At 43.5% G+C, this 27,292-nt stretch overlaps 1 protein-coding gene across 7 annotated transcripts in view; it reads right to left on the reverse strand.

The window, feature by feature from the left end:
- The window catches only part of MAPKAP1 (MAPK associated protein 1), a 224,554-nt gene that overhangs the window by 31,117 nt on the left and 166,145 nt on the right, over positions 1–27,292 (reverse strand). For 6 of the 7 annotated variants that reach the window (XR_006889485.1, XM_046667878.1, XM_046667842.1 and 3 more), the window contains 2 exons: positions 24,134–24,241; positions 9,200–9,340 (listed from right to left, as the gene is read on the reverse strand). Coding sequence is in view for 6 of the 7 variants with exons in the window: in XM_046667878.1 (XP_046523834.1) it covers positions 9,200–9,340; positions 24,134–24,241 (249 nt within the window). In the remaining variant the exon portion in view is untranslated. The remainder of the gene's footprint in view (positions 1–9,199; positions 9,341–24,133; positions 24,242–27,292) is intronic. The other variant, XM_046667870.1, reaches the window with a different exon arrangement.

Consider the following 27,292-nt stretch of genomic DNA (forward strand, 5'->3'; position numbering starts at 1 on the left):
CAGGGTCAATCCCTTCCCTCGGAAACAAGGAGGCCATTTGTCTTCTTTCCCAGCTCTCCTCTCCTCCCCACTTATCCACAGCCATCCGTCATGACCTTTTCATGCTCCCACTTCTGACAGCTTCCAGATACAGTGAGTCAAACTTCACTGGAAGCAAACTATCACACCAACTGTCAGAGGCAGAAAACACTGCCTGATTGCTGTCCTACATCAACGCCAGCATATAAATCCTTCCTTAACAAGACAGCTCAAAATAAACAAAAATGCAACTCTAATGTATATACAACTCTCTGGGGAAACTATCTGTCCAAGGCTCTAGAGTTATCACAGGGAAAACCCTGTCCGTTGTAACTAACCACACGATTTCCATAAAAGGAAATCAGCACTGTATATCTGCTTCTGCTCACAGAGACTGGGCACCTGCTTTGGGCAGCCCCATGCTGGGTCCTTTCGTGTACAGTGACTTACTGAGAGCTTACTATACCTCCGTCAGGAAGGCAGCAGGAGCCCATTTCACATGTAAGGGCAGCAGCGCACAGAGGGTAGGGATCGGGACCTCCGAGTGAGAGTCCTGAGTTCGAAAATCAACCTTCCTCTTCCCTAATAATATGAGCCAAGTTATTACAAAGTGGTCATGATAACACTGTCTACCTCATGGGCTTGTTGTGAGGAGTAAGTGAAATAAAACTTGTAAAGTGCTTGGAATAGTGCTTAAAACATTTCTAATGACCCATACTAATACTTCTCCTGACTATTATTATCAAGAGTCAGCCACTGGGCTAAGGGATGTGACAGACCCAGTGACGAAGGTCAGGACGGGGGAGCTCACGGAACTGCAGGAGGGATGTGAACGAGGGACCTGCCCGGCCCTAGTCTGGGGGTGGGGGTGGAGAATTCTCTCTGGGACCTGCTCTACACCCCAGTCTTGGAAGCACCAGGATCCAGAACAACTGTCCAGCTGGGGAGACCAATGCCCTCATCCCCATGAATCCTCTCAACAACTTCCCATCACCAAGTGTCATCGGGCATATCTCTTCTAGGAAGAACGTCCTCATACCTGGAGTTGTGGAAACATTTGTCTAGGGAATTCCCATCCTACAAGGTCTCCAGGTCATTAGTTTGGAGATCTTGATTTTGCCAGCACATTCCCACTGGTGTTATCCTGGGCAAAGTTACTTCTCTCTTGGTGAGCCTGAGCATCCTCCTTATAAAATGGGGGTAACAACCATACCAACTCCCAGGGTGTCAGAAAGATGGAATGGCATAAACACGTAAAAAACTTAGCAGAGTGCCTGTCACATAATAAGGGCTCAATCATTACTAAAATTATTACTATAAATGAACCTCAGAAAGGTGAAATGATGTACTTGCCCAGGGTGTATCAGGTTAGTAAGTGGCATAGCTGGGGTTGAAGCCCAGGTCTCTCTTGGTCTAGTGTGTGTTCCGACCCGTCAGCTGTTTCCTACTGTCCCAGGGCAGCATGCTTGACTCTCAGGAGGCACAATCTCCCCTAAGGCACACTTAAAAGGCCCTTCTAGGAAGCTAAAACACCAGTTTGGCAAAAATTAGGGCATTTAACATTCCATGCCTCAGTGTATTTCCTAAGTTGTTTTTTTGCTCAGACATTGTGAGCTGTGGTTCATTCATCAATTTCTTACAACTGTGAATTTAAGACTACAAAAGCCCCACTGTAGTTAAATCCTAGAGTGGCTTTTTATACAATTCTGCAATCCTCTTGTCTTCAGATTACCTAGAGCCTATGAAAGCCTGGAAAAGCCCCCCGGGAGTGTCACTGAACAACTCTTCGCCAGAGTGGATTTTGCTGAATCTACACAGCCAATCGATAGCATCCACAAAGCAGTCAGGGAAGTCTTTGAAACTTGTCTGAATTTACACACAGGATCAGACACACAGGCTGTTCAGGCTTAATGAGACCTCAGAGATTACCTAGTCTGGGGCTTTCATTCTCCACAGGCAGAAACTGAAGCTCAGGGAGGGGATATGACTTGTCTGATGTCACTCATTAATGACAGAGCTGTAGCCATAATTCACATCCCCATCCTACCAAGCCAGGGCTTAAACAGACCAGCTCTCGTGTCTCATTAGGCATTATGTTTACATAGCAGCTATACTCACACAGTGATCAAACGCATGACAGTATAAGAAGCACTGTCTCCAACAATATGGTAGGGACTCAAAATAGGTGACAAAATCATATTTTGGGTCACAACTAAAATGAGACCCAGTAGAGCTTAGATTCTTGAGCTCAGGCCGGGCACTGGGCCTCAGGATCACGGGTTCCACCCAAGAGGCTAACCACCTGAAAGTGTCTGGGAACCACAGTGCAAAGCTGCCAATTCCAACGTGTGGTCAGTGAGACTCAGTGACAAGTCTGAGTGTACCTGACTAGACCAGCATCGCTGGGATGCATCCAGGGGGCGGCCTGAACACGACCCAGGCAGTGAGCAAGCAGCAGCCCTCGGCACGGCCCTCGGCACCAGGGCAGGGATTTCCAGTGAGAGCTGGGGCTGTTTAATCCTAGTACCGCCTGTCCTCGGAGGAGGGCTCAGTTCTCTCTGCAGAGAAGGTGGTTCCAAAGATTTTGTACCGGGGGAGTTAGATGCCCAACGAGATATTCTCCTGGGAAATAGACACGTCAGGTGAGCTTACAACGTCAGTTAGGAAGCACTACTGCGATTTCCTAAGAGAATTTATAGTATCACTTGTAGAGAGGGGAAAAATCAGACGTGCCCCACGTTCAGGCCCTGGTACACTGCTGGAGCGCAAGTGCCAAGGATGAGGGCATGGTGAAAAGGATACAGAACCTTGATGAACTTGCACAAATCCTAGTCCCGTTAATTCCGTTATGCCCATGGTTCTCAACTTTCTACCATTCTCAATTCTTTCTCAGCCACCTGAGGAACCTGACCCATTGTCATCAGTAACCCTCGATTACTCACCAGGAAGGTAGATCTGGGAACAGGGAATTAGAGGAGGTGTACAGCTAAAAAGGAATACAGTAGGAAACCCCCCAAGAGTGTCTGCCGTTCCCCACCAGGGAGGTTCCCTCAAGCCAATCACTGCAGTAAAAACACTGATGTGGTAAAGGAGTCTTCTGGAGGCAGTCTTGATAGTATTTGCCCTGCTCTTTCATAAGTTCACTAGTATTCGTTAAACTCTAGTCCAAATTTTGGTTCAGGAAATGTTGTCACAATAGGGACAAAACAACCATTTAATACTAGAATTGCCATCCTCAAATTACTCTGGACCCAGGGATTTTGTAGTTAAGCATGACACGTCTCCTCACAATCATTTTAGCACCTTTGAACAGAGGATGGTATCTGCTTAGTATTCAATATGAAAATGAAATGGAAATGTGGAACGAAGATCAATCCACTTCCTAAGAACATGCATTTCCAGATTATGTAATTACTCGAACTATGCTCTGTAAGTACCCCATCAGAAAGTAACAGGGGCAAATATTTTATTCATACAGCCACACAGACTACCTTTAGCATCGCAGTGAGCCTGAGGAGTAATAAAGTCCAGGCCGGTTGTTTGCTTTCACCCACTTAGTCTTGTGTTGTTAATGTGTTTCCTAAGTTTGTATATTATATATTAAAAAATAGCCCTGTAATAAAGTCTTCCTTGAGTGCTGGCTTGCAGGTATTGACTAGGGGGTTAAATAATAATGGCAATAGGACAGATAAACCAGGGAAGATGACAGATGGCAAATACGCTGCCTCTCATCATGCTCAGGCCCAGGGCAGACATCTTTAATCAATCACAGAGTTTCTTTATGTTGCCCTCAGATGCAGCTTGAGATGCTGCCTCAGCATAACGCTGTGGGCAGCCATTACAGACTTGATTGGAGTCAGTTTATGAGATAAAACCTCTTTGCTTTTTCTATGATATGTGCTATTGTACTTGATACTTCTGATAAACAACTGCTATGATCATACATAGTAGTTACGATCATACATATGGACTGTTTTATGAAGAGATAATGGATGTAACCAAGGAACCTTTTGGTAGAGGTTATTTTATAATATAGTCTTTATCTGTAAATCCTATAAGAATTAATTCATTAAACCAGGCTGACCTGCCCAGTCAGTCAAAACAAGCCTTGGACAAAGAGATAAGGGGCAAGAAAGTCCTTTAAATATTGTGAGGCTGCAGTTCTCAAACCCCACAACTAAGGGGAGATTCTGAGTGAGCAGGTGTGGGATGAGGTCAGGGACTTGGTGATTCTGCTGTGAGGTCAGGGTCAGAACCACTGCTGGAAGGTACAATGTAAATGATTGGTACACCTGGGTGATGTCTTGGCCCTGTCTGCCTTATTTCTTATAAGGGTTTCCATGCAGCCCCCTGGCTGAGGCACTGTAATTCAGCCTCTGCCTGCCAGCCAACAAATACTTATTGATAGTATATATGGCCCTCCTAGACCATGGCCGGCTTTCACTACCTGACCCTTTTAGTTTTGATTCTTCCCAAACCTACTTCACCCTGCCAGCCTTGGCATGTATGGGGAGCACACATGTCTTGGTGCCTGATGCTGAGGTCAGGCACACAGGATCAGGCGTATGGAAGACCAAGTTGGTGGAAACAACCTCAACTTGGCATAAGCTCAAGCAATGTCTACAGTGAAGGGCATCTGTACTTTTAGGCCTAACAGAGGGGAAGCAGACAAGATAAAATATTCCAAGAACGTTTACAGGAATGGGTAGGCATGACGGCTTTGTCTGGTGAACTTTCCAGGCCGGTAGGGCAGGGATGGCGAATAGATTTCAACTTAAGAAGACATTCCAACTGGTAGGTAGGGTTGCTTATAGGGCAGGTGTTGGAAAGGATTCTGAGGTCAGGTCTGAGTGCAGAGGGACGAAGCACAGTGACTGATTAAGAATGTGAATGGAGGCTGCAGCAGCAGTGTACATGGTCTGCTGACACTGATCTCCAGAGGCTGGGGGAGGGAGAAGCAGGAGGGATGTGTGGAATTTCTAGAACTGGCCAACCAGAAGTAATCACTTCCTTTGTGAAGCAAGTTATTAATGACTGAGGCATCTGTGGCATGATGGATTGGGTTTGGCGTATGGAACTGGGTTTCATTCCCAGTTCTGCTACTGGGAATGGCTATCCCACTTTATTTCCTGATGGCTGAGAGAGAGGGAAGGGAGTTGGTACTGATTAATAGCTATGTGCCAGTGAACACTAAGTGCTGTATAGACAACATATTGTTTCATTCATTCCTCCAAGCCTCGCTTTTCTCAGTTACAAAATGGGAATAACATCATCAATGGGCTGTGTGAATTAAATAAGGTTATGGAGTGAAAGTTCACTGTATACTATAAATTGTTCCAGAACTATACAGTATTAGTGCAATGACAACTTGCACTCAAGGCATAATAGTAGTTAGGCACAGGACTCAGCCTCAGACAGTCTGGGGTTCTGATCCCAGCTTCATTACTGAACTAGATTTTTCCCTATACCCCAGTTTCCTCATATGAAAACAGAAATAGTATCATCTGACAATAGTGATATGATTACAGGTGACAGTGCAGGTAAAAGAGTGATCAGCAAAGTGCTTGGCACATAGTAAGCACTTGAAAAGTGATAACTGCTTTAAAAAACTGTAATTCTTCTTTTAGTATTATTTAAGAAGATCAGATCTTTGCCACAGGTTTCATTCACAGACTCCAATAAAGTTTTTCAATCAGAAAAGTCTGGTGGAAGGTCAGTTTAGGTTTAGGTCTTACAGATCAAAGTTTGAGCCTCTCACCTGCTGACTTTCCCAGAACAAATGGCAGATGGTAAATGTGGAGCGTTGGCCACTACTACCCAATCGGAAGACGAGCAGCTGTGACGGCACTGCAGACAGTTGGGAATTTGGGTCCTCGGCTGTGTGCCTGTACATTCCACTAACTCTGAGTGGACGGGCAGTTTTCTGTGGAATCAGCAGGGCTGCTGGGTAAATGCTGCACACAGACACTTCCCACGTAGGAGAACTTACCACAGGGGGCAGGTGAAATCTCTGCTCTGACTGACACAGGATGGACGAGCAGGGGAGACCATCCATCAGTGTCAGGAAAGATCTGAAGCACCTGGCTAGTCAGATGAAATAAAATAAATTATTTACTGATCTCAGAATCCAGCTGCTCACTTGAATGCTCATAAAGGGTGTGCTGTTTGCTGTCCTGCACTTCGCAGTGGATTCTGCTTCAGAAAGAAAGAACTTGTGGATTGCTGTGTGCAGGGTTTGTTTTTCTTGTCGTTATAATGAAAGGGTGTTACCTGCTTAGCAAGGAGGGAGAGAGGGTCTTAAGTTACAGACCTGAACTTATGCACATGGGAAAAGGAAATGAGCTTATTTCTTCACTGCGTTGATACACTACTCATGGGCACAGTCTATCTGATTGTCACGAAATTCCTTAGGACTACTTAAAGAAGTTTCTGCTCATGATGCTAAAGATGAACTTAAATTCACAATAGAAACAAATGTTCTGATAACATCTGTTTTGAAGCTCCTCAGAGCCGTGACTCTCCACCAGAGGGCACCATGTGTACCACTGGAAGCATCTAGAGGTGACTGGGACCCAGCTTCTAGTCACCTCCCTTCTGAGAACCACTGCTCTAGGGAGAGATATCTGCATCCCTGTCATCATCCACTTCTACCTGACAAGTCACCATTGAGGCTACAAGTGAAATGCTGCCCACAGAGCCACCATCTAATCTGAGTGATCTGGTTCCATACTTTTAAAATGGTGGCAAAATACGTAATACCGACAACGATAACAACACCACTGAGATAAGCTACCACTCAGAACACAGCTGTGGGCCAGACGCACCCAAACAGTCTTGAAAGGTAAACATTGTAACTTCCAGTTTATAAATGACAAACACTAAGTGAAAAAGGAAGGGACTTGTCTAAGGTGACACTGCAGGTAAGTGGTAAAGCTAGGATTTGAACCCAGTCCTGACTGCAGAGTCTGGGCTCTTCCCACGGATCCTTCTGGGGACCTTTTCCTTTAAATGAAAATAAAGGTCAGAATCTGATGAACTAAAGTCTGGCTTTGTGCCTTCGGAAAAAAGTGGGGGAAAGAAGCCCATGATCAAGGTTATCTTTCCAAGACATTGCTTTTCACCTTGGGGACTAAGCAGAGGTGGATTTGCTGACTACGCTCACCTGGGAAAACCCCTGCCTTGTACCCTGGACCTCCATCTGGACTGTAGTCAGGCTACTTAAAACTAGACCCACTCAGGGAAAGCAGACCCTTTGTTACTGAGAAAGTATGGCAGGCAAACACAAACTGATGTCTGAGCAGCATTCTTATTTTAGTAGACTTTTAATTGAAAATATACCAACAGAAAGTGCACAAATCATAGAATATATATAACTTGACTTTTCCACAAAGTCTATACTGGCATGTAATCAGCACCCAGATCATCAAGAAACAGAGCCTAAGCAGCACCCATCCCAGATGCTCCCCTCCTTGACCGCAGGATAACCACCATCATTACTTACATGGTACGTTATTTTTGAATGTCACATACATGGGGTCATACAGTATGTACTTTTTTTTTCTTTTTTAGATCTGGCTTCTTTTTGAGCAGTCTTATTATTTTTATTTCTATGAGAGATACCAGGAAAAGCATCCCCAGGAGGAAGATGGCGGAAGAAAGTTTACAAATGAGGAAACAGAGGTTCTGAATCATTTGTCTGCGGTGATACAGCTAACAAACGAGCCCAGGTTTGAACCTAGGCTTCTAACTCCTGAGCCTGTCCTCTAAGTGGTCCACTATGTTGCCTTTCCATGAACAGCTCTCCTTTACAGAAAGTTTACCAACTGTGGGCCTTGTGCTAACTGCTTTCCATGGAGAATCTGACTTGTTCCCCACAGCAATCCTAAGAAGCTGGTACTGCTGATATTCTCAGTTAAACAGAATGGAACTGAGGATCAGAAGGATTCAGACATTTGCCTAATACGGCTGGTTAACGATAGAGCCGTCATTTAAACCAGTTGTGATTCTGATGCCCACCTCTCAATTACTAAGCTGTACTATCAGCATTTTTCAAGTTCCCATTAGTCAAGTTGAGAATATTTGAGGAGACTTTTGAAATTTATTTTAAATTAGCCAGACTAATGTCAACATTAGAAAAGGTTTTATTATGAGCACATACAGAGCATTTGTGAAACAAAATTAGGGAGCCTTAGAGTTAGAGTTCAAACTTCTCTCCTTTATGCATGAAGCACACAGGGCCCCAGGAAGGGGCAGTGTGGCAGAGGTCAGAGGCAGAGCCAGGGTACAGGTCAGCTCCCTGACTAACAAGCTCGGCATCTGTCCCTGCTCCCGCTCCGCCACCATTCTTTGTTAGGGCGCAGATGCATTCAAGCTGGCCAGACCAGGAGTCTGCTCCTGACACCACCACCTAGCTGCTGTGGGACCCTGGGCATGAGACTTCACCTCTCTGCACCTCCCTTCCTGCTCTGTCAGCTGGGGACAGTACTATCACCCACCTCTCAGGGAGGTAAGCAGTGCATGTGAAGCACTCAGCACACTGCCTAATACATAGAGGGTATCTATTTGTAAATGACAGCCATGTGGTGGTGGTGGTGGTGGTGATGATGATGATGACGACGACAGTGAGGTATTCATGTTATGCTGACTACTAGGACACTTTTCTACTCCTGTTAGGTTGAAGTCAAAACAGAAATTTAGCACTTAATTGGAACAAATTAACCCCAAATATTAGTTGAAAGTTAGTTCCGGATTATCTGGTGAGGATCCAAATATACCTTCTGAGATCATTAAAAAGCTTCCTGAACACAGGCATGAATGAATAAGCAGCGACTGCACCAAGTGAGGAAAGGCCGGCGGCTCTGCCACCCTGCAGTTCTAAGGGCAGCGTGGAAGGGAACCGCACAACAAAAAGGATTACGGAACTCCAGAGAAGTCAATCAGTTTGAAAAGAGTCTCACGTTAGTTCTATTTCTAATCTTCTGCTTCATAAAAAAGAAGACAAGACAGAGCCCTCAGGTGGGAAAAAGGATGTACTTAAAATTTCATTGTTTAAACATTTTCTCTGAAAACAAATTACCGCTAGTCATTCAGGTCACGTAAAAGGCGTCCATTGTTTCTTCCCCTATTTCTACATTGACCACTGACATAAAGGGTTCAGTTCATCATCTCTTCGTGCACTTACCTAACTGAACATCGGTTGTGAATCGTAGTCTGTGGATCATGCTGACTTTGAAAGACTTGTAATGGTGGCTGCTAAGCATATCCTGCACTGTAGCTATGTCAATTTGCGAATCCTCCTCAAAAACCCCGTCTGCCCTTGAACCTGGGGAGGAAAAAGCAGTTTAGCACATAAAGATACATGAGGCTTGGCAAATGGTGTCTGCTTAAAATGCTTTGGGATAAATTAAAATAATATGGGCTATTTAATTTGGAGAAGAAAAGGCTGAGCGATGACTTAATAATGCCATTCCAGTAAACAGAGAATGGGAACACATTCATCATCCAACAATTACTTCCACAAACACTGCCTATTCCACGGCAGGCCCTTGGCTGGGCAGTAGGGATACAGAAGGATAGAAATGTTCCTGCTTGCCAGAAGCTCTCGGTCTCCCCAAGAGTAAGTCAAAATCACAAAAGCGGGTGGTCACACTTCTCGTTTCTTTTTCTAATAATAATTTTCCTCATCAGAAAAGTAATCCATGCTCCTTGAAGAATCCCTCTCCTTCCCAAGATTCTCAAACTGTCTATCAGCTTCCTCTCCTGCACCCCACAGTCTCCACTGGTTCAGGCACAAGCCTGCTCGTGCTCGGATGGCTGTCACCATCTCCTCACTGGCCTTCTAGCCACCAGGCTCTCTCTGCAATCCAGCCACCACAGGACTTTCTGATTCATCTTTCTAAAGCGTTGGTCATTTAGTCACTCATCAAATGTTTAGTGAGAGCTCTGTGCATGGTAAGTACTCTGATATATGATACTGCGGACAATAAGAGGACGGGTGCTCAAGCATCTTGCCTGGTTTCCCACAGCCCTCTGAATGCAGCACACTTTCTTCAGCCATGCAGTCAAGGCTGTCCATAATCTGGCTGAAACATAATTTTTCAATTTCACTTGTCACTTCTCACACATAACTTCTCTCAGCTCCTCCCAAACTCCTCAGACAGCACACAGGTCCCAGTTTTCCTGGGCCTTTACTCATGTGGTACCCTTGGCCTGGAACGCCTCTTCCATCCTTACCCTGGACGTGTCAAACCCCACTCAAGCTAGCTCAAACTCCACCTCCTCCTGAATTCCAGCAGTTGCTTTACACTGGACTCTGGAGCCAGGCAGACCTGGGCTCAATCCTAGCTCCGTCTCTAACTGGCTGTGTGATCTTGGGGAAGTGACCTTACCTCTCTGAACCCTGGTTTTTGCCATCCACAGAATATCAAAAATCATTTAAAGACTCTAACACATAACACACTTAATAAACAGCAGTTGTGATGTTTTTATTCTATTGCCATGTGAATCACATTGTTGACTGGTTGCACTGTCCTAATTTGGAAGCTTTGAGAAGGTTAGTAAAGTTTCTTACTCATCTCTATATCTTCTCCTATAAGCAGTATAGGCAACTGGCATGCTCACACTGAATTTTGCTAAATATATAAGTAATAGTAACAATAGCTGATGTGTGAGTGCTTCCTACACATCAGGCATGGCCCTAAGCACTTTACGCATGAATGTAAGCCTGAGGACAACCCGGCAGGCCCTATAATTTTCTGTTATGCAGATGAGGAATCCCAGGTTTTGGGAGGCTAAGTCACATGTCCAAGGTCACACTAAGCTATATTTCGGTCCCCAGAGTTTGAAACGTGGTCTTCTAAACGTGCAGCTGCTGGTGCCACTCACCAGTGGGAGGGGAGCACGTGCCTGGCAGAGGCTAACCAGAGCAGGGTTCCCTAAGCCTTGTGCTGAGCACCCAGAAACAGTTCCACAGGGAAACCCAGAAAGAACCCCTTGGGACAGAGTTGGAGGAGTAGGAAACTCTAGATTTGGGTATAAAACTGGAAAATTCTGTTACATAACTGGTAGCCTGACAACTACACGCTTTCCTTCCCACAGTTAACTCACATTCACATTTAAATCATGTATTAGGACTCTGCATTCTGTTTTCAAACTCTTCAATTAATTTCAGCTTGGAACATTCTAGCACCTAGAATAATGCTTTCCCCTCAATAAGGACAAAGCCTCATCCTTAATGTGCCATTCACTGAATGCCTGTGACACAGTCCCATCTTAGAGTGTTTGCACATGTTGTCCTCTCTGCCCAGGTCATCCTGCTCCCCATTTCACTCCTTCCTGGCATGCTCCCTCTTCCTCCTGGAGAGCTCAGCTCGAGTGTCACTCCAGGGAAACATTCCTCGACACCAGGTCCCCAGGTCACTGCACCCGGTGTTTTCCTTCAGAATACCTACCACAGATAGCAATTATCTGTCCCTACCATTAGACTGCAAACCCCAAGAGGGCAGGCATGGTGACTGCTTTACTCACCACTGTAGCCTAGACCCTGGTAGTGCCACCACACACAGGATAAAGCAAGAGCTCAGCGACAATGTACTGGATGGCCACTAGGTGCCACATCCATAAGAAGGTGAGGAGCAGAGAGGCTGAGTGACTTCACATCACAGACTAGGATGGAGCTGCACTCAACGTCTGCAAGGGCCAATGGGTAATCTTGTTTCCTTTCTTTGGACCGCCTATGATTTTGGATAGAGGTGTTGTCATGACCACCACTGTGTCCTGGGGTAATGTCCACATTCCAAACCAAAAGGCTGGTAGAATTTACAATGTCAAATAATAAATTCAATTTTTCTAATGTGCATTTTACTGAAACAGACCTGCCAAGATGTGTTTATTTCTATTCTAGAACCCTTTATATACAAGAGAATTGTGGAGAATTTTGGTGAAATATTAAAACGCTTTCATGTTTTAAAAATCAGTAAAGCCATCTTTTCTGAGAAAATGCCATTATTAGATACAACTTAACTCAAGAACTTCTGTTTATTTACTAATTAGTATTTTCTAAATATTGCAGGTATTTGATTTGGAAAGAGGTAACAGCTCATTATGCTAAAATGCCAATTACTAAAAAGAAAAAAACCCCACACTTAAGAGTTACATTTTATGATGTTGGATTAAAACCAATTTAAAAATTACTATAACGTGACATATAATTTTTTACTGAGCAATTTCAATGCCAGCTGCTAATAAAGCATCTTAGCTGTAAATGATAATTCAGATGCTTTTAGATAAAGTGGTGCATAAATATGGCTGGAAATTGATTTAGCTTCTTACAGAAGCTACTGAAGAATGACATATTTTGTTTAATACACCAGCTAATGTAGTCCTAAAAGCTGAAACAAGTGCCAGTTTTCACTCCTAAATTTGCTGTGGGAGATTAATGAAAACTTTATATTTTGCTGAAATGTTAATAATGGGCAGATGAGATGATAGGATTTTAGTAGAGGTCTTAAAGCTATGGAATAACCAGCAAGGCTTGTCAATTTCCTTATATTAATTTTGTTCAAGTCTTATATAGCTGGAGCTGGCTCAACACACTAATGCTTCTTGCATTGACCTTCTACTCTCTGACAGTGTAAATTCATATCCCATTTGAGGATTTAAGTCCCCCCGATGTTTGAGTGAGTTCTGACCCGTGCCCCAGCTGACAAGGGGCATGTTTGCTTTTATGATGAGAAAGGCTTCCTGGGGAAGCAGAGAAGGAAGGAATGGTGTTGCACTCGTCTCCAGTACCTGCTGCTCACCCCAAAGCAGGTTATCTGCTGAATGGGAACACCTTCTGGTCTCGGAGTTCTGTGCCATTTCTCAAAGGAAGCTCAGGAGGGCCGCTGCTTGGAGATGGCATGTCTGTGTGTACAGATCAGTCAGCCATGCAACCCTCTCCCCATGCTAGCAGTATGCTAGCCTGTGGAGGGACAATGGTGAGGATAAGGCAGGGTTCCTGATCTTCAGGCGCTTACAAATTCACTACAGAACACAAAAAAACCAGCACAAGGCAGGGAGAAGGCCCAATAAATGGTGCATGCAACAGACGCTTTATCTAAAGACAAACATCTGAAGCGGAGCGTTACACCAAAAGCACTTTTTTTGGACCAGAAAAGTTCTACAACTTTCCGTGCACATCTTTACTGCTTGTACCCTTCTGGAAAGGGGTGACCCAACCACCCAGGAAAGATGCTTGGCACTGCACCATTTGCATATTAAAATTATTAGTCTTTTATCAGCTTCACATTAAAAACCCCACTTCTGTTAAGAGAAGACATTTTTATCTATGCAAAGTAAAAAGTAGAGAGAACCAGAATGTCCTAAAAATAAACATATTCAAAAAACCTCCCTGAACTGTTAATTTAATTGAAATATAACTCTTTGGTATTTTGTTAAATTAGCAATTAAAAAGGTCACAAGCAATTAAATGAAACAAAAGACACACTGTGTTCATCTACATTAATGCTGAACTGGGTCTCCTCGTGAATGACAAGATAAATTGTAATGGTGCCTTCAAAGACTTCACAATGTATTTTGTCAAAGTCAAGAGTGTTAATGTCTCTATGTGCCATGGATTACCATAATGTATCGTGTCAAAACGCTCGAGCTGCAATAACTCAAAGATGTATTGTGATAGATCAAATTTTGGGGTGGGGCCTAAAAGTGACTTGAGCACCAGCACTCAAATGGACTGACAACAGGCTCTGGAAGAATGACAGACTGTACATTCGCAACGTGGAAAGGTCTGAGGGACAAGCAGAAAATCCAAGAGAGGAAGGAGTTTGACTGCCTTGAGTAAGGAAATCAGGAAGGAGGACACAAGGAATGGTACCTGTCTTAAAGGCAAAACCAGGCCAGGGCAGGAGGGGGCAAGGGGAAGTAGAGAGGCGGTGAAGAAAGGGGCAGGCAGTGTCAAGGGCCTGCAGCAAAGAAAGAAAGAGGTGCTGAGAGAGAGTCAAGGGCTGGGAAGTGGCCTTGGGCTTAACAGCATTGGAAAGAACCCGGAACACAGAGTTCAGAGATGTAGATTCAAATCCTAACTCTGACACCAAGAGTCAAGAGTGGGAAAAACCTTGCCCAAGATTCCACTGTTGGCAAGAGGCAGAGCTGGGACAGATCCACTGGACTCTGGAGTCCATGTTCCTTCTCCAGGCCTTCTCCCTCTCCTCCCCCACACCACATTCCTACGAGCAGCAGCAAGGACAGAGACTGTGCAACTGTAAACTCTAAATCAGTGGCTCTCAAAGCGCAGTCTAGGACCCACCGGAGGGGGGATCCCCAAGAACCCTTTAGGGGTCCATCATCCCAATACTATTGTCATAACAATAATAATAACAACAGTAAGATGTTATCTGCCTTTTTGACGCCTATCATCTTCAAGCGCACAAGGCAATAACAAGCTCAGTGATGTGGTGCTGATTCTACATTGCAACTAAGCTTTAAGAAGCTATCACTGAAGTTTTGGTATATAGTAGTGAAAACTAATATCCACTATCATCTGAAAAGGCTTTGAAACACTCCTCCCTTTTCCAACAACATATCTGTGTTAGGCCAAATTTTCATCATATACTTCAACCCAAACAATGTATTGCAACAGACTAAATGCAGAAGTAGATATGAAAATCCAGGGGTTTTCTATAAAGCTAGACAATACAGAAATTTGGAAAAATATAAAACAGTGCCCATTAGTTCAGGTGACTAGTCAATAATTTATCTTCTTGATGAAACAAAAATAACTGCTCTTCAGAGAAAGAAAAGAGGAAAAAAATAAAACAGCGCTACTCTTCTCATTAAATTTTTAAAAGAAAAAATATTTTTCATAAAAAATTATGTTAACATGTAATGGATTTATTATTGCTTTTTTAATGAATTCATAAATATTTAAAAATTCCTCAGTTTTTATTCCTAATAAATCATATAACCCAATAAACAAAAGTTCTTTGGGGTCCTCAATAATTTTTATGGGTGTAAAGAAGTCCTAAGACCATAAAGTTAGAGAAGTACTGCTTTTATTGGTTCTCATGCCATGTTTTCATTGTTCCTGGATGACCGTTTGGACAATCATCATGCGACATCAAAGTGCAGTCACAGCTGTGTATTCGTTACCTACCTGATAACAAATAGAAAACTTGTACACACATTATAAGAGTAACAGGTTTGCTGTTAGGTGATCAGATCAAGGCTAATTATAACTAATATTGTTTTATAGTTTAATAAAAAGTGTTTTCATATACGTTATCTCATTGGAACTGAGGGAGACGCTTAGAGGTACATACATGACTTCCTTTCAGACAAATGGGCACTAATCATTAAATTAAAGCTCAGATGAACTCATACTGTCAGATGTCTTGTGTTCACAGATACAAACTACGTGGGACTTTAAATTTCATTTTGAGGTTCAATGAAGCTTAGAACAAGTCTAAAAGCTCTAATCTGGTTATAAGTTAAAGCAACTTCAATCTTCCCTCCCCCTAAAAATCTAAGCCCACTCTAGAACTCAACCGGAAGATCGATGGCCTTTGTTACATCCTCACCTTCAAACTCTCTGCAGCATGACACTGCCGACTGCTCTTCCCAAGTTCACAAACAGTCACTCAGCACCAACCATAGGCCAGGGCCTGGGCTAGTGCTTCAGGAACACAGGAGGATGGCAGGCTTCCCAGACGATGGGAAGGGGACAGGCAAGCCAGAGAGGGAACAGTATGGGAAAAACATGAAGTCCACAAAGTGTGAGCACAAACGTAGGGAACAGCAAGTGTCTGCACTTGGCTGGAGTAAAGTGTGTGTGAAGGGGAGTAATGGAAAATAAAATGGTGAGGGGTGGAGGGGAAGAGGGGGTGAAAGCCCTCCTCAGAGGTAGAGGTGGTATCCATCTCAGGACCCGGCACACAGCAAAATACTGCTGTGCAGACAAGAGACCGACTGAAGAGCGAATAAACCATCTTCTGCCCCACTCTATCTCAAAGGCTTCTTGCTACTCCCCACATAGAACAATCCTTGCTCCAGCTAAACTGGAGGTTGCTCACGTTATACCATCTGGCCAGAATGTCCTTTCCACTCTTTAAAACTTCTACACTTCAAGGTCTAGTCTAGAATCTTCCCCGATCCCTCTCCTGAAATCCTGCAGCCCTGAAGCCTCTTATGATAAGTCTCTTATGTGATAAGCATTTTACCCTCCTTCTGGACAGTGAACTCCTTTGAGGGCAGGAACATTCCATCCTACTAAGCACATAGCAGATGTTCAACAAATGCTCTTGGTGGCATGAATGAAGTTTGATGCAACACACGTCAACCATAACAGTACCCGAGTTTGTACACCATCCCTCGCATTTAGCTCGGTTAATAGACACTAACACACCGTTCCTAGTTTCCATCAGACACCCCACCAGACTGGGACCCTGCCTCAACAACAACTACAACAGCAGTCAACATTCACTTAGTGTTTACTATATGCCAGACACTATGCTCAGCAGTTCAAATACATTCTCTCATTTAATTTTCTCTATGCCCTTTTAAGTTGGACATTATTATCCTCTTTTCACAAAAGAGAAAAATGAAGCTCAGAACGTCATCCTGCTCCTATAGCCCTACAACTAGTATAAGCTGGAGCTAGGAACTGAACCCAGGTCTGTCTAATTCCAAATAGGTGTCCTTACCCACCGCATAACCCCTTGGGTAAAAATGTTCCTTAGGGGGCCAGCCCCGTGGCTGAGTGGTTAAGTTTGCGTGCTCTGCTTTGGTGGGCCAGGGTTTCACTGGTTTGGATCCTGGGGGCAGACATGGCACTGCTCATCAGACCACGCTGAGGTGGCATCCTGCATGCCACAACTAGAAGGACCCACAACTAAAATATACAACTATGTACTGGGGGGACTTGGGGAGAAAAAGCAGAAAAAAAAAATGTTCCTTGGATGGGCTGGGAATGTATAAATCCAGGGGCCATAACAGTATCTAAGGAGAACACAATCATGCCTGGCCTTGCCAGAACAAAGAATGAGGGATAAAACATAACTCTCTCTACTCCTGTAAGACTCAAAGCTGGATGCATAGTGAGTCATGGAGAAAAACTCTCCCTTAGCTTTCTACATCCATCACATTTTTTTTCCAAAGGCCTTTTAAGTCCCCAAAGCCTCATAAGCCCCAAACTTCTCTTCTATTAAACACTTCCCTTCGACTACTAGTCATTTTTGCTGGTCTCTAAAAAGTAATCAATAGGTGATATACTATAACACATACACACGCACACAGGCCCCTCTGCAGTAATCTCCTCAAAGCCATCAGGATCACACAGTAGGATGTATCCTTTACTGACTCTGCCATGCTACCACCAGGGCAGGGATCCTCGCTGTCAGGGCCTAATTGATTAAACTCTTGGAGTCAGAGCCGTTCCAAGGGGAGATTTCAGACCTTCAATAAATCAGGGTAATCTTGTTTTACAAGGTGATCAGAAAGAAATGGTTTCAGGTTTGTAGAATTTCTAAAAAGAGCAGATCATGGAAGGGGAGCCTTCTGACTCTGCATTCTAGACCCTGCCTATCCCTCAGTCTCATCTTTCAGCACTCTCTCCCTTCTCATTTCACTCCTCTCCTTTTCTTCATTCATTCCTAAATATGCCAAACCCCTTCTCAAGGCCTTTAGATGGGCAGTCCATTGGCCTGCAACATTCTTCTCTTACTCATTATCTAACTCCTTTTTATTCTTCCTCAAGGAAGTTTTCTCCTCCTCCTCTCACCAGCTCCAGTCCCCTGCTATACACTCTTTTCTAACCTTTGCAGCACTTATCACAACCATGGCTCCATGACATGGGGGCTCCTCTCCACCACCCCAGCAGTGGCCGGCCCAGAGGAGGATGCCATCAACGTCTGGGGATAAACGAACAAATATGTGCCCAGAGTGGAGCCAAACACCCTTCAGAGGATGAAGCATGACCATCTGAGGGTCTGGACCCTTGGTTCATTACAGGTTTGCTGGGAAGTGAGGTTGATGACAGAATTCCCATCACTTCCTCTTCCTCCAAAGTCTCTTTGCTGTTTAAAACACAGGAAAAGTAATAGGGTCTTTTAACGAGCCTGGGCATTTTTGACAATTTACATGACAAAATATCTAAGAACTGTAATGTCTGATCAACACTGAGGTGTCTCTCTCCCTGACTCAAGTCAGAGACTGAGGGCACACATGCTGGCAGAACCCCACCTCCCATCAAGGGAGTAGCTGCAGAAATGTCACCTGATGCATTAACAAACCATTAGTCAGGGGCTGCGGGCGGATTCTGGGGCCAGGAGCCTACCAGAGGGATGCAAATCCCTGTGCCCTCACTTAGAGCCCATACAGGGTTTGTGGCTCGTCAAACATGTTTCCTTACTGCTCTAATGTACCAGTGTATCGCTTAATGAAAGTTCTTAATTGTAATTCAATTAATTACACACACAGAGTCCCCAATTACATTTTCCAATAAGACATTGGCTGTGGTACAGGTCTAAATGCACTTAACCAATTTTAATATATTAAGACCAATTTCCCTTGAATACTAATTACTACCTAATGATAAAATGAAAAGGGGGGAACTTTCAAGACAGGGGGAGAGTGAAAAATGCAATTCATGTGGACTTTCTCAGCCCACACAGTGCAATTCAGACACTCATTATGAAGAAGTAGGTGTGGGCAGGGCACAAGTTTGTTTCTATGCAGGTCAGCACCGCTTTTTGCCCTACGTATCACCTACCCTTGGTGCTGGCCACTGCCCACAGAGGCCTGTGGGAAGTCTGAGAGGCTAGAGGAAAGACAGGAATACCACGGAGGGAAAAGGCCACCATACACAAGTGGAGACCGGCTGTGGTGTCTGGGCACAGGCACACGCTCCGTGCGTCAGTCACACTGACAAACACTGGGAATGGCCAGCACTTGCACTGCGCTTTGTTAGTGCTTTTAAACATCCACAATTTCATTCAATCCTCATAACAGCCTTACAGGGCAGGGACTGACATCACAGTAGATAGATGGGGAAATCACACTCCAGAGAAGGACTTGCCCAAGGTCACAGAGCGGCTCCAAACATCTTGCCTTTCCCCCCGCAACACACTGCCAGCCAGACCACATGAACCAGACAGCGAGAGGCGGAGGCACACAGGTATTCTTACATGGGGATAACGTTTCTGTTTCATTTACATTCTGTTAGCATGCAGTAAGCATGCAGCTATTATCCAACATCTACTTGAAAAAACTCTCACCCATATAGAAAATTCCCTACAGTGAACACTTTCCCCCCACAAAGTAACTGGCTTTCAGCAGTAACTTAACCTAAAATATGTACCACCAAGACCACAAGTCATTTCCATTTGTAAATAAAGTTTATGTGTAGGATCACATTTTCTTTTGCATCTCAAGACTGCTGTTGGGGTATAAGAGGAGAAGCTTAAAGTCACATGATAAAAATTGGAGAGATTAATTTGTAACTGAAGGAGGCAAAGCCTCCAGAAGCCAAATGGAACCACCAGGGAGCCTCCAGGGCTGGCAGAGAACACTCGAGAGAGGAGGCATCAGCCTGCTGTGAATAAGCACCGTGACGAGGAGCTGGAAGCACAGCAGAGAGAGCAAAGTCATCCAGCCTCCGGCTGCTTCTGCACGCCCCTCCTTTCTTATTTAATAGTTTTGGTGGTGGCGGTGCAGGGGGAAGCCCAAGTACCACCAAAAAGAAAGCCCTATACATGAAGATGCTCACATAAAGCCCACAATCTCTTTACAGCCATCACGTCCTTGCCCCTTGCAGCCCTAGTGAGAAGCCTAGTGATGCCAGGGACTTGGGAGGCTCACTCCATCCAGGGGAATGAAGCACACCTGGCCACAGGCACCGGGATCCAGAGGGAACTCAGAGTTGGTCCCTGCTCTGGGGGCAGGGGCATGGTGTGGTGGTCGTGGTCCAGTGTGGGAGTAGGCAAATCCACCCAGTGGAATCAGTGATCAGAGAGGCGTAAGGAGAGGGGCTCCACGTGAGCCCAGGGAGCAGCAGCCAGGTAGTCTGGGGAGGCTTCTAGGAGGAGTTGCCACCTCTCTGGGGTCTTCACGTGAAACTAAAGGAGGTGAAAGAGGGCTCCCAAAGACTGAGACCCAAAGATACTGTCCCCTGTCACAGTCCACCTATCTGGGTGACTGCTCACCTTCTTCAGTATAGCCTTAAATTAAGGAAATTCAGAATTTCAGTAAGGTACTGAAATAAATGAAGGTCTCCTTGAGACGTAAAGGAGATCAAAGGAGGTTGAATCGATGTTTAAAGAACTGAAGCCTCTACGTAGAGCAACTTCCAATAAGGAAATAAAATAATTAGACTCAGCTCTTTCACTAAACTTAACAGACAGAAGACACAGTTTTCCAGGCCCCCTGATTATTATACATGTGAGCATGAGCAAAATACCCCTCCGGGCCTCAGTTTCTCCTTCTATAAAATGAAGAGGATGACCACACTGGCCTAAAAGGTTGTTATAATGACAGCACTTGTATCTAATTCAATCCTCCAAAAAATCTTGTCAAATAGATTCAACCACCTCCATTTACACAGGAAACTTTGCTCACAGAGGTGACATGACCTGTCCAACATCAGAGACAGCAAGCCTCGCTCAACATCTGCCTGATTCTAAAGACTGTGCTTTAAGCACCATGCTGAACTACTGTAAGGACAGACTAGTGAGTGACAAAAAAGGAAAGACACAGTGTCTGACACTTCACTGGTACTCCATAAAATCAGTTTAATTTTGGGCCTATTTTAGCCCTGACAATGGGAAATTCCTGAGTTTCCCTCTTCAAGCTGTGGAAAGAATAAGTTGGTTCATACCACATCTTTCTTCAAAGGACCTGGATGAGCTACTCACATATGATCAGTGGGTAAGAGAAAAGGTCACTGGAAACATCTGGCAGAAAAGGCAATTGAGGCTCAGTTTGGGAGGATTTATATAGATTCTTGGACAAGAACGGAAGTCTTCTAACGTTACATCCTCTCCATAATGTACTCGTGCTTCTTTCTGGTCTGATTCCAGCTTCTAGCAGACAGTTGGCTGAAGGCTGGAGTAGATTGTCAGACAAGAATCCAAACTGGAAAGCTCAAGGACTTTGGCTTGTCATTTTCTTATTTAGGCCAAGATCCAAGCACAAATGTTAGCTCTCAGTCCCTAGGCAGAAACTCTTGTCGTATCAGCTTCATTTAAAAGCTTCTCTCTCATAGCGCATAAAGACAATTGTCATCATCATTCTTAAAAGTGAAAATTTAGGTTGGTTTAACAACTATCTCAGGGTAGGCTTTGGAACCAGCCAACCTAGAACTCTGTTCCTATCATTTACTGGCCAACTAACTTTGGGTAAATCACAACCTCTCTCCACAATTAGAATAATATCTTGCAGAGTGGTTGTGAAAATTACGAGAGAGCAGTTGCAAAATGTCTGGCACATGCCTTACAATAGAAAGCCTGAATAAATAATTTAAAAAACATCTTTTAATGTGATTGATATAAAAAGTTATACCCTGTCCCTCCTTGGAAGCAAACAGACAGGCTTATATCCACCCTATGGCAGTATTCTCAGTCAAATGGTTTTACTTATAAGCTACATATCCCTTCTGGGACACCAAAGCACATTTGCTGGAAAGAACCCTGCTTCTAAGTTCTCTGGTCCTATGACACAGACTTACAGACTTGCTCTGCCTCTGCTCTCTTTTCCCTCTCCTTTCTGCATCACCCCCTCTCCCATTACACACCTCCTTGAGGGCCCTGACAGTGAGATGATTCCAGACCTCACACCCGTGCCCCATCTGATCGATCAGCCCTAGAATGCTGCTTTTTCATTATTTATCAATTACAGTTAACACTTATTTCAGTGTTTATTATGTGCCAAGCACTGCTATAAGAGCTTTATGATTATTAAAACTCATTGAATCCACCTATCAACCTTATAAGCACAGATAAACTACCCAAGAGAGGTTAAGTAAATTGTCCAAGGTCACACAGCCACTAAGTGGCAGGGCCAGAATGTGAACTGAGGCTGTCTGGCTTGGCAGCGTCCTGTCTTACACTGCATAAGAAATGCTCACAGTCTACTTCACTTCCAAAATGGCTTTAAGGATAGCAAGCCTGCTCTGATCAAACACACCAACAGAAGGGAAAAAATTCTATTTTTGAAAGATTTTTCTTTCTCTCAGTCCAACTTAATAGGTAGCTACCGATGAACAAATTCAGTTCTTGATTGGAATTTCTATTTAAGAATTTTTTAAAGCCTTTTTTATAAAAAGAGTTATTTTTATAATTTACTTCCATTTTACAAAAGACTAGTTATAACAGTCCCTTGATTCCAAACCATTGACTGCCTTGCGCCATTTGTAAATGCTGGTAAAGGCTTCTTTCACTAACTCAGTGATTCTGACTCCGAGGGCAAGCACTGGAAGCATCTTGCAAATCTTTTAAGATGGGGATACTGAGGCTCATCGATGTCACACAACTTAACTAAGATTCTGCTCGTGCCTAGAAGTGGAATGAGAGCAAAAGTCCAGATTTCAAAGCTTTATCCACCAAACCTCACAGCTTCTCTTTCCTAATGTAAGACAGTCGGACCTTATCTTTCTGGAAAAAACCCAAAAACTAATTTGAAATCACAGTATACTGTGGAATTCTATGCAGCAGTAAAAAAGAAAGAGGTGAATTTATATGTGGAATAATATGTGGATTAATGTGGAATACTCTCTATGATATAGTGTTAAAATTATAAAAGAAAAATGTAGAACACTGATGATAGTCTGCTATCATTCGTTTTTAAAAAGGGGGGAATGCAAATGCGTGTGTATATATATGAGTGTATATACACGTATATGTGTGGGTACATTCACATACTATACTGAAAATGCGTGCATACGAACAGATGATACCTGGAAAGATGCCGAGGAAACAGAGAACAGCTGTTGTCTCTGGGAATTATGGGAGAGGAGAGGCTAAGTTTTCAGTCTAAACGCTTTGTTACCTGAACATTTTTTAACATGTGTGTTACATATCCAAAATATTTACCAAGACCCTAATAAATAACATTTTATCTTATTTGTATAATAAGTCAATATTTTGAAACAGAACCCACTACAGAATTCCTACCTGCAGGACATGACCTATAGTGGGTGATGAGTGAATATCTGCTGAATTAACAAAGGGCAACCTGGTATGGGTCAGGGACACCCCCACAGATGTGACAATCTAGTACAGGAGATAGACATCAAACAATCATTGAGAAAAAGACATTATGATAAACAGAAACATACACGATGAAGAAAAAGTAGTATGCTCTATGATGGAATATAACGGGTGACCCCAGGGAAGGATGGATCAGTTTAGGCAATGGGGGCCAGGGAGAGCACAGGTGGCCTCTTTTTAGACATGACATTTAAACTAAGAAGGATGAAAGAGTTAACTAGAGTGGGGGAAAGAGTGTTCCATGCAGAAGAAACAGCCTGTGTGAAAGCCCTGAAGCAGGAATGCCCACAGAATCAGCTGTCAGAAGCGCAGCCTTCACATGCCACTTGCCCCTTAAGTCAACTCGAGTATAGAGGAGGGGAATGGCAAAAATTCACAACTTGGAAACTCTAGGCAGAGAATGCAAGAAATTAACTGCAGTTTTAAGGAGGCTTTCAATATAGCCCTAGGAACCACTCCATCGCCTCCTGCTCAGAGCATGCAAATGGCCAGAATTTTCTAAAACTTGATGTCTGAATAGTGACACTGACAGGGTCATCTGTTTTATTCCAAGATAGCCTTTGTCTCAGAAAAGGCCTCATATTTCTAAGCTGTTTCCAGGGCTGCTCCTAACTTAGGAAGATACCGTTTAACACAAAAATATGAATCACTGAGTGCTAAACAGGATGCAAACTCTTGACCAAAAAGCATGAAATCAATCATTTCACTTTGGGATACACTTTTGGCACGAAGGCTGCCTTGGAAAACAAAGTCACTTCGAATCTGCCTAGGGAAGCCAGACCAGTGAGTGTTCCCAAACACAGGACTCTAAGCATGTTTGCAATGGACAAAGCAGGCACGGAGCGAGGCGGCCAACGTACTGTTCTCGCGGACCAGGCAGAACTCCCAGGCGCTCTGGCTCTCCAAAGTGCTCTCCAGGTCCACGGCGACATTGGGCTCGCTCTGCTTCTCCAGGCGGTACTGAGGGCCTGGAAGATCAGAGGGGCGGGAGGAGGGGAGCAAGTCTGAAATAGTGAATTTAACACGGAACAAACACCACATACTGGCGAAAAGCTGAGAAAGCATTAGGAAAATGCTGGACTCTGTCTTGAGGGTTTAGCTATCCAAGATGGAAGAGTTTGGGGTTTTCTTCCACAAGGTTTCACACACTTGTCTTTTCTATTATCAGGTCAATTTTCACTCAGTTCTTCCCAAAACAAGGTGAGAGGTAGATGGCTTTTGAGTCAGACTGACCTGGAGTCACAACCTGGCTACATGGTTTCTCAGACGTGAGCAGGTGACCTACCTTCTCTGAACTTGTTTCCTAATACGTAACGTGGGAATACTTATACCTTGAAGGATTATTGTGAAGATTAGAGATGATATAGGAAAAATACTTATTTTGGAATGTACCTGTCTCCTAGGAGGCACTCCTACAAACGTACTTCTTATTAATAATCACTATATAGTAATGAATAATCAGTTATAAGTGGGAATAAGGTGTGTTTAGAACTCAAATATGATGACAGCCCAAAAAGCTAAAAACATTTTTTAAAAAGCAGATGGCGTTAAAACAATAAATCTCAGGTTTCTGGGTTAGAGTGATAGAAGGACAGTGGCTGCTGATTCATGTTTTTTTTGAAAGATTTATGAAAACACAGGAGACACTGGTTCAATAATACCAAAAATCAGAAATATTAGCTACCCTGCATCACACGGGGGTTCTGGAAGATCTTAATAAAACACTGGGGCATTTTACACATTTATTCATGTATTTCTTTGTCAAGCCAAATGACAATCCCGTTCTCAGATAACATCTAATGGGTCCAATGACCAGATTCAAAAGACTGCTCCTGTTGTTAACGGTTATTGAAAAGATTAAGAGCTGCAAGAAACCATCTTATTATTTTGACTATGAAAGGCGTGTTTGGTCCGACAGAGGAGATGTGTAAGAGATCTAAGGAAAGCGTCAGAGGCCTTTCAGGGTGCCCAGGTGGAACAGGTATTGTTAGATACGTTCCTCAGCTGTTGTCAATTGTTGATTATTCATAGCCTTCGCTTTCTCAGTCTGAGGTATTTCAGTCATCTCAAGTCATTCTCCCCCACCATGTTCCATGTTCACCTGTAGCACTGAAGAGTTTCACGGTATGTTTGATCTTTTCTCTAATTGGTATTTCACTGGTATTTCTGCCAGTATTCAAAGTTCTTACATGCATTCAGTCCTTTCAACATTACTTACAGCTTTTAAACCTTCACTAAGTAAACAATGCTCAAAACACACAACTCTTTAAGCAAATACATGCTCAGAGGTCTACATAATTCTTATAAACTCAAATACATTGTGTTCAGGTCAAGAAGGTATTGTATTTCACCGTTATACTTAGTTCAATTTTAATTTAAAAAATATTAAGCAAATAAAGGTATGGAAACATAGGTAATTCTTAGTCTCCACTACTTGTCACCTGTCAGTGCCAACATTTGTCAATTACCAGGCATCTGCTGCTGGTCACTGGATGCTTTCACATTCACGGGTGGAAGTAACCACAGAAAAATCAAGCTCAGCCAAACCTTAAGAAAACTTAGCTGGTGAGTGATTCCCATGCACCTCTGCTTTCCTCCCTCCCTACTAACACACACCTCTTCAGCCCATTCGAGAGAAAGGAGTCACCCCTGAACCTGGAGAGCTGCTTTCTAACACACCAGCCTGTTCAACAATCTCCCACGGCCCCACCCCCAGCATCTCTCAGCAACACAGTGCACAGGCACTGACATCCACTTCTACGAATTTACAGTGGAATCTGGGTACATAGTTTAGCTATCATAATTCATTTTTTTATGATAGCCAAAATTTAGGAACAATCTAGATCTAACAACGGGGGGACTGGTTAAACAAAATATTGTGAAATATCATGAGGATACTAAAAGTGATGTTGCAAAAATATTTAATTTCATAAAACATGTTTATGCTATTTTATGAAAACACAAAATTATAACAACATGTGCAAGGTAATTATAATTAGGAAAAATATATGTAAAGTCATAGGGGAAAAAAGACTGGAAGGTTATTTCTAAAATGTGAATAATGGTTGTACTGGATAGTGGGATAATGAGTGTTTTTATTTTTCCTTAGTGTTTTTCTTTATTTTTCCAATTTCCTATAATAAATAAAGCCTACTTCTATAATTTAAAGAACATCATATATACTTAAAAGTCCTCCAATTTCTTACTATGCCATTTTTCTGAGGCTACTGTAATTACCACACACTATGGCATCTCCAATGGGTCTTTCATATGCAATAATTTAAAAACCAGACATTATCTGCTTATGTAGATCAATATTTTCATCTTCAGTAACCCTGCACCCTGGCGTGCTTTTACTCTGACTCTGAGTGCAGCGTATGGGGTTTTGGGCTTCTCAAGCTGTCTCCTACCCGACAGCGGGATTCTGAGGAAGCCACCCCTCCCTGATCACTGGCAGTCAGGGCCTGGCCGCATCAGGGTGTATTTCAGGCTGGACTCCTTTGCACGTTTTCCCCTTTGGTCTCTGTAGCTGACTGGGAAACAAGGATGAGGGAAACCAGGGGAGGCAGGGAGTACTAAGAAGGGTCCCTTCTCCCTAACAGAAGTCCCTGCACCACTCTCAAAGACACAACTGCCATCATTCAACATTTACTTTCTTGGGTCTTGGGTCTTGCAGATTACTTCTTTGAAAATAGTTTCTTTCATCAAAGCAGCTTTAGGACTTTCTCTTTGAAGCCTAGTATGCAGATGACTCTCATTTACCACACGACCATTAAATGCCAAGCACACTACGTACATTACCTTACTGAATCCTCACAGCAACTCTGAGAGGCAGATATTATTATTCCCATTTGACAGACTGGGACCCTGAAGGTTGGCAGGGCGAAGCAACTTGCCCAAAATCACAAAAATAGGAAGTAGGAAGGGGGAAATGAAACCCAAGGGTCTTCAGCTCAAAAGTCTGTGTGTTTTAAACCTTTCTTCCTCTTGCAAACTATAAATTACTGGCCAATTATAAA

The sequence above is a fragment of the Equus quagga genome, chromosome 1 (assembly GCF_021613505.1).
Source record: "Equus quagga isolate Etosha38 chromosome 1, UCLA_HA_Equagga_1.0, whole genome shotgun sequence".
Classification (NCBI taxonomy): domain Eukaryota; kingdom Metazoa; phylum Chordata; class Mammalia; order Perissodactyla; family Equidae; genus Equus; species Equus quagga.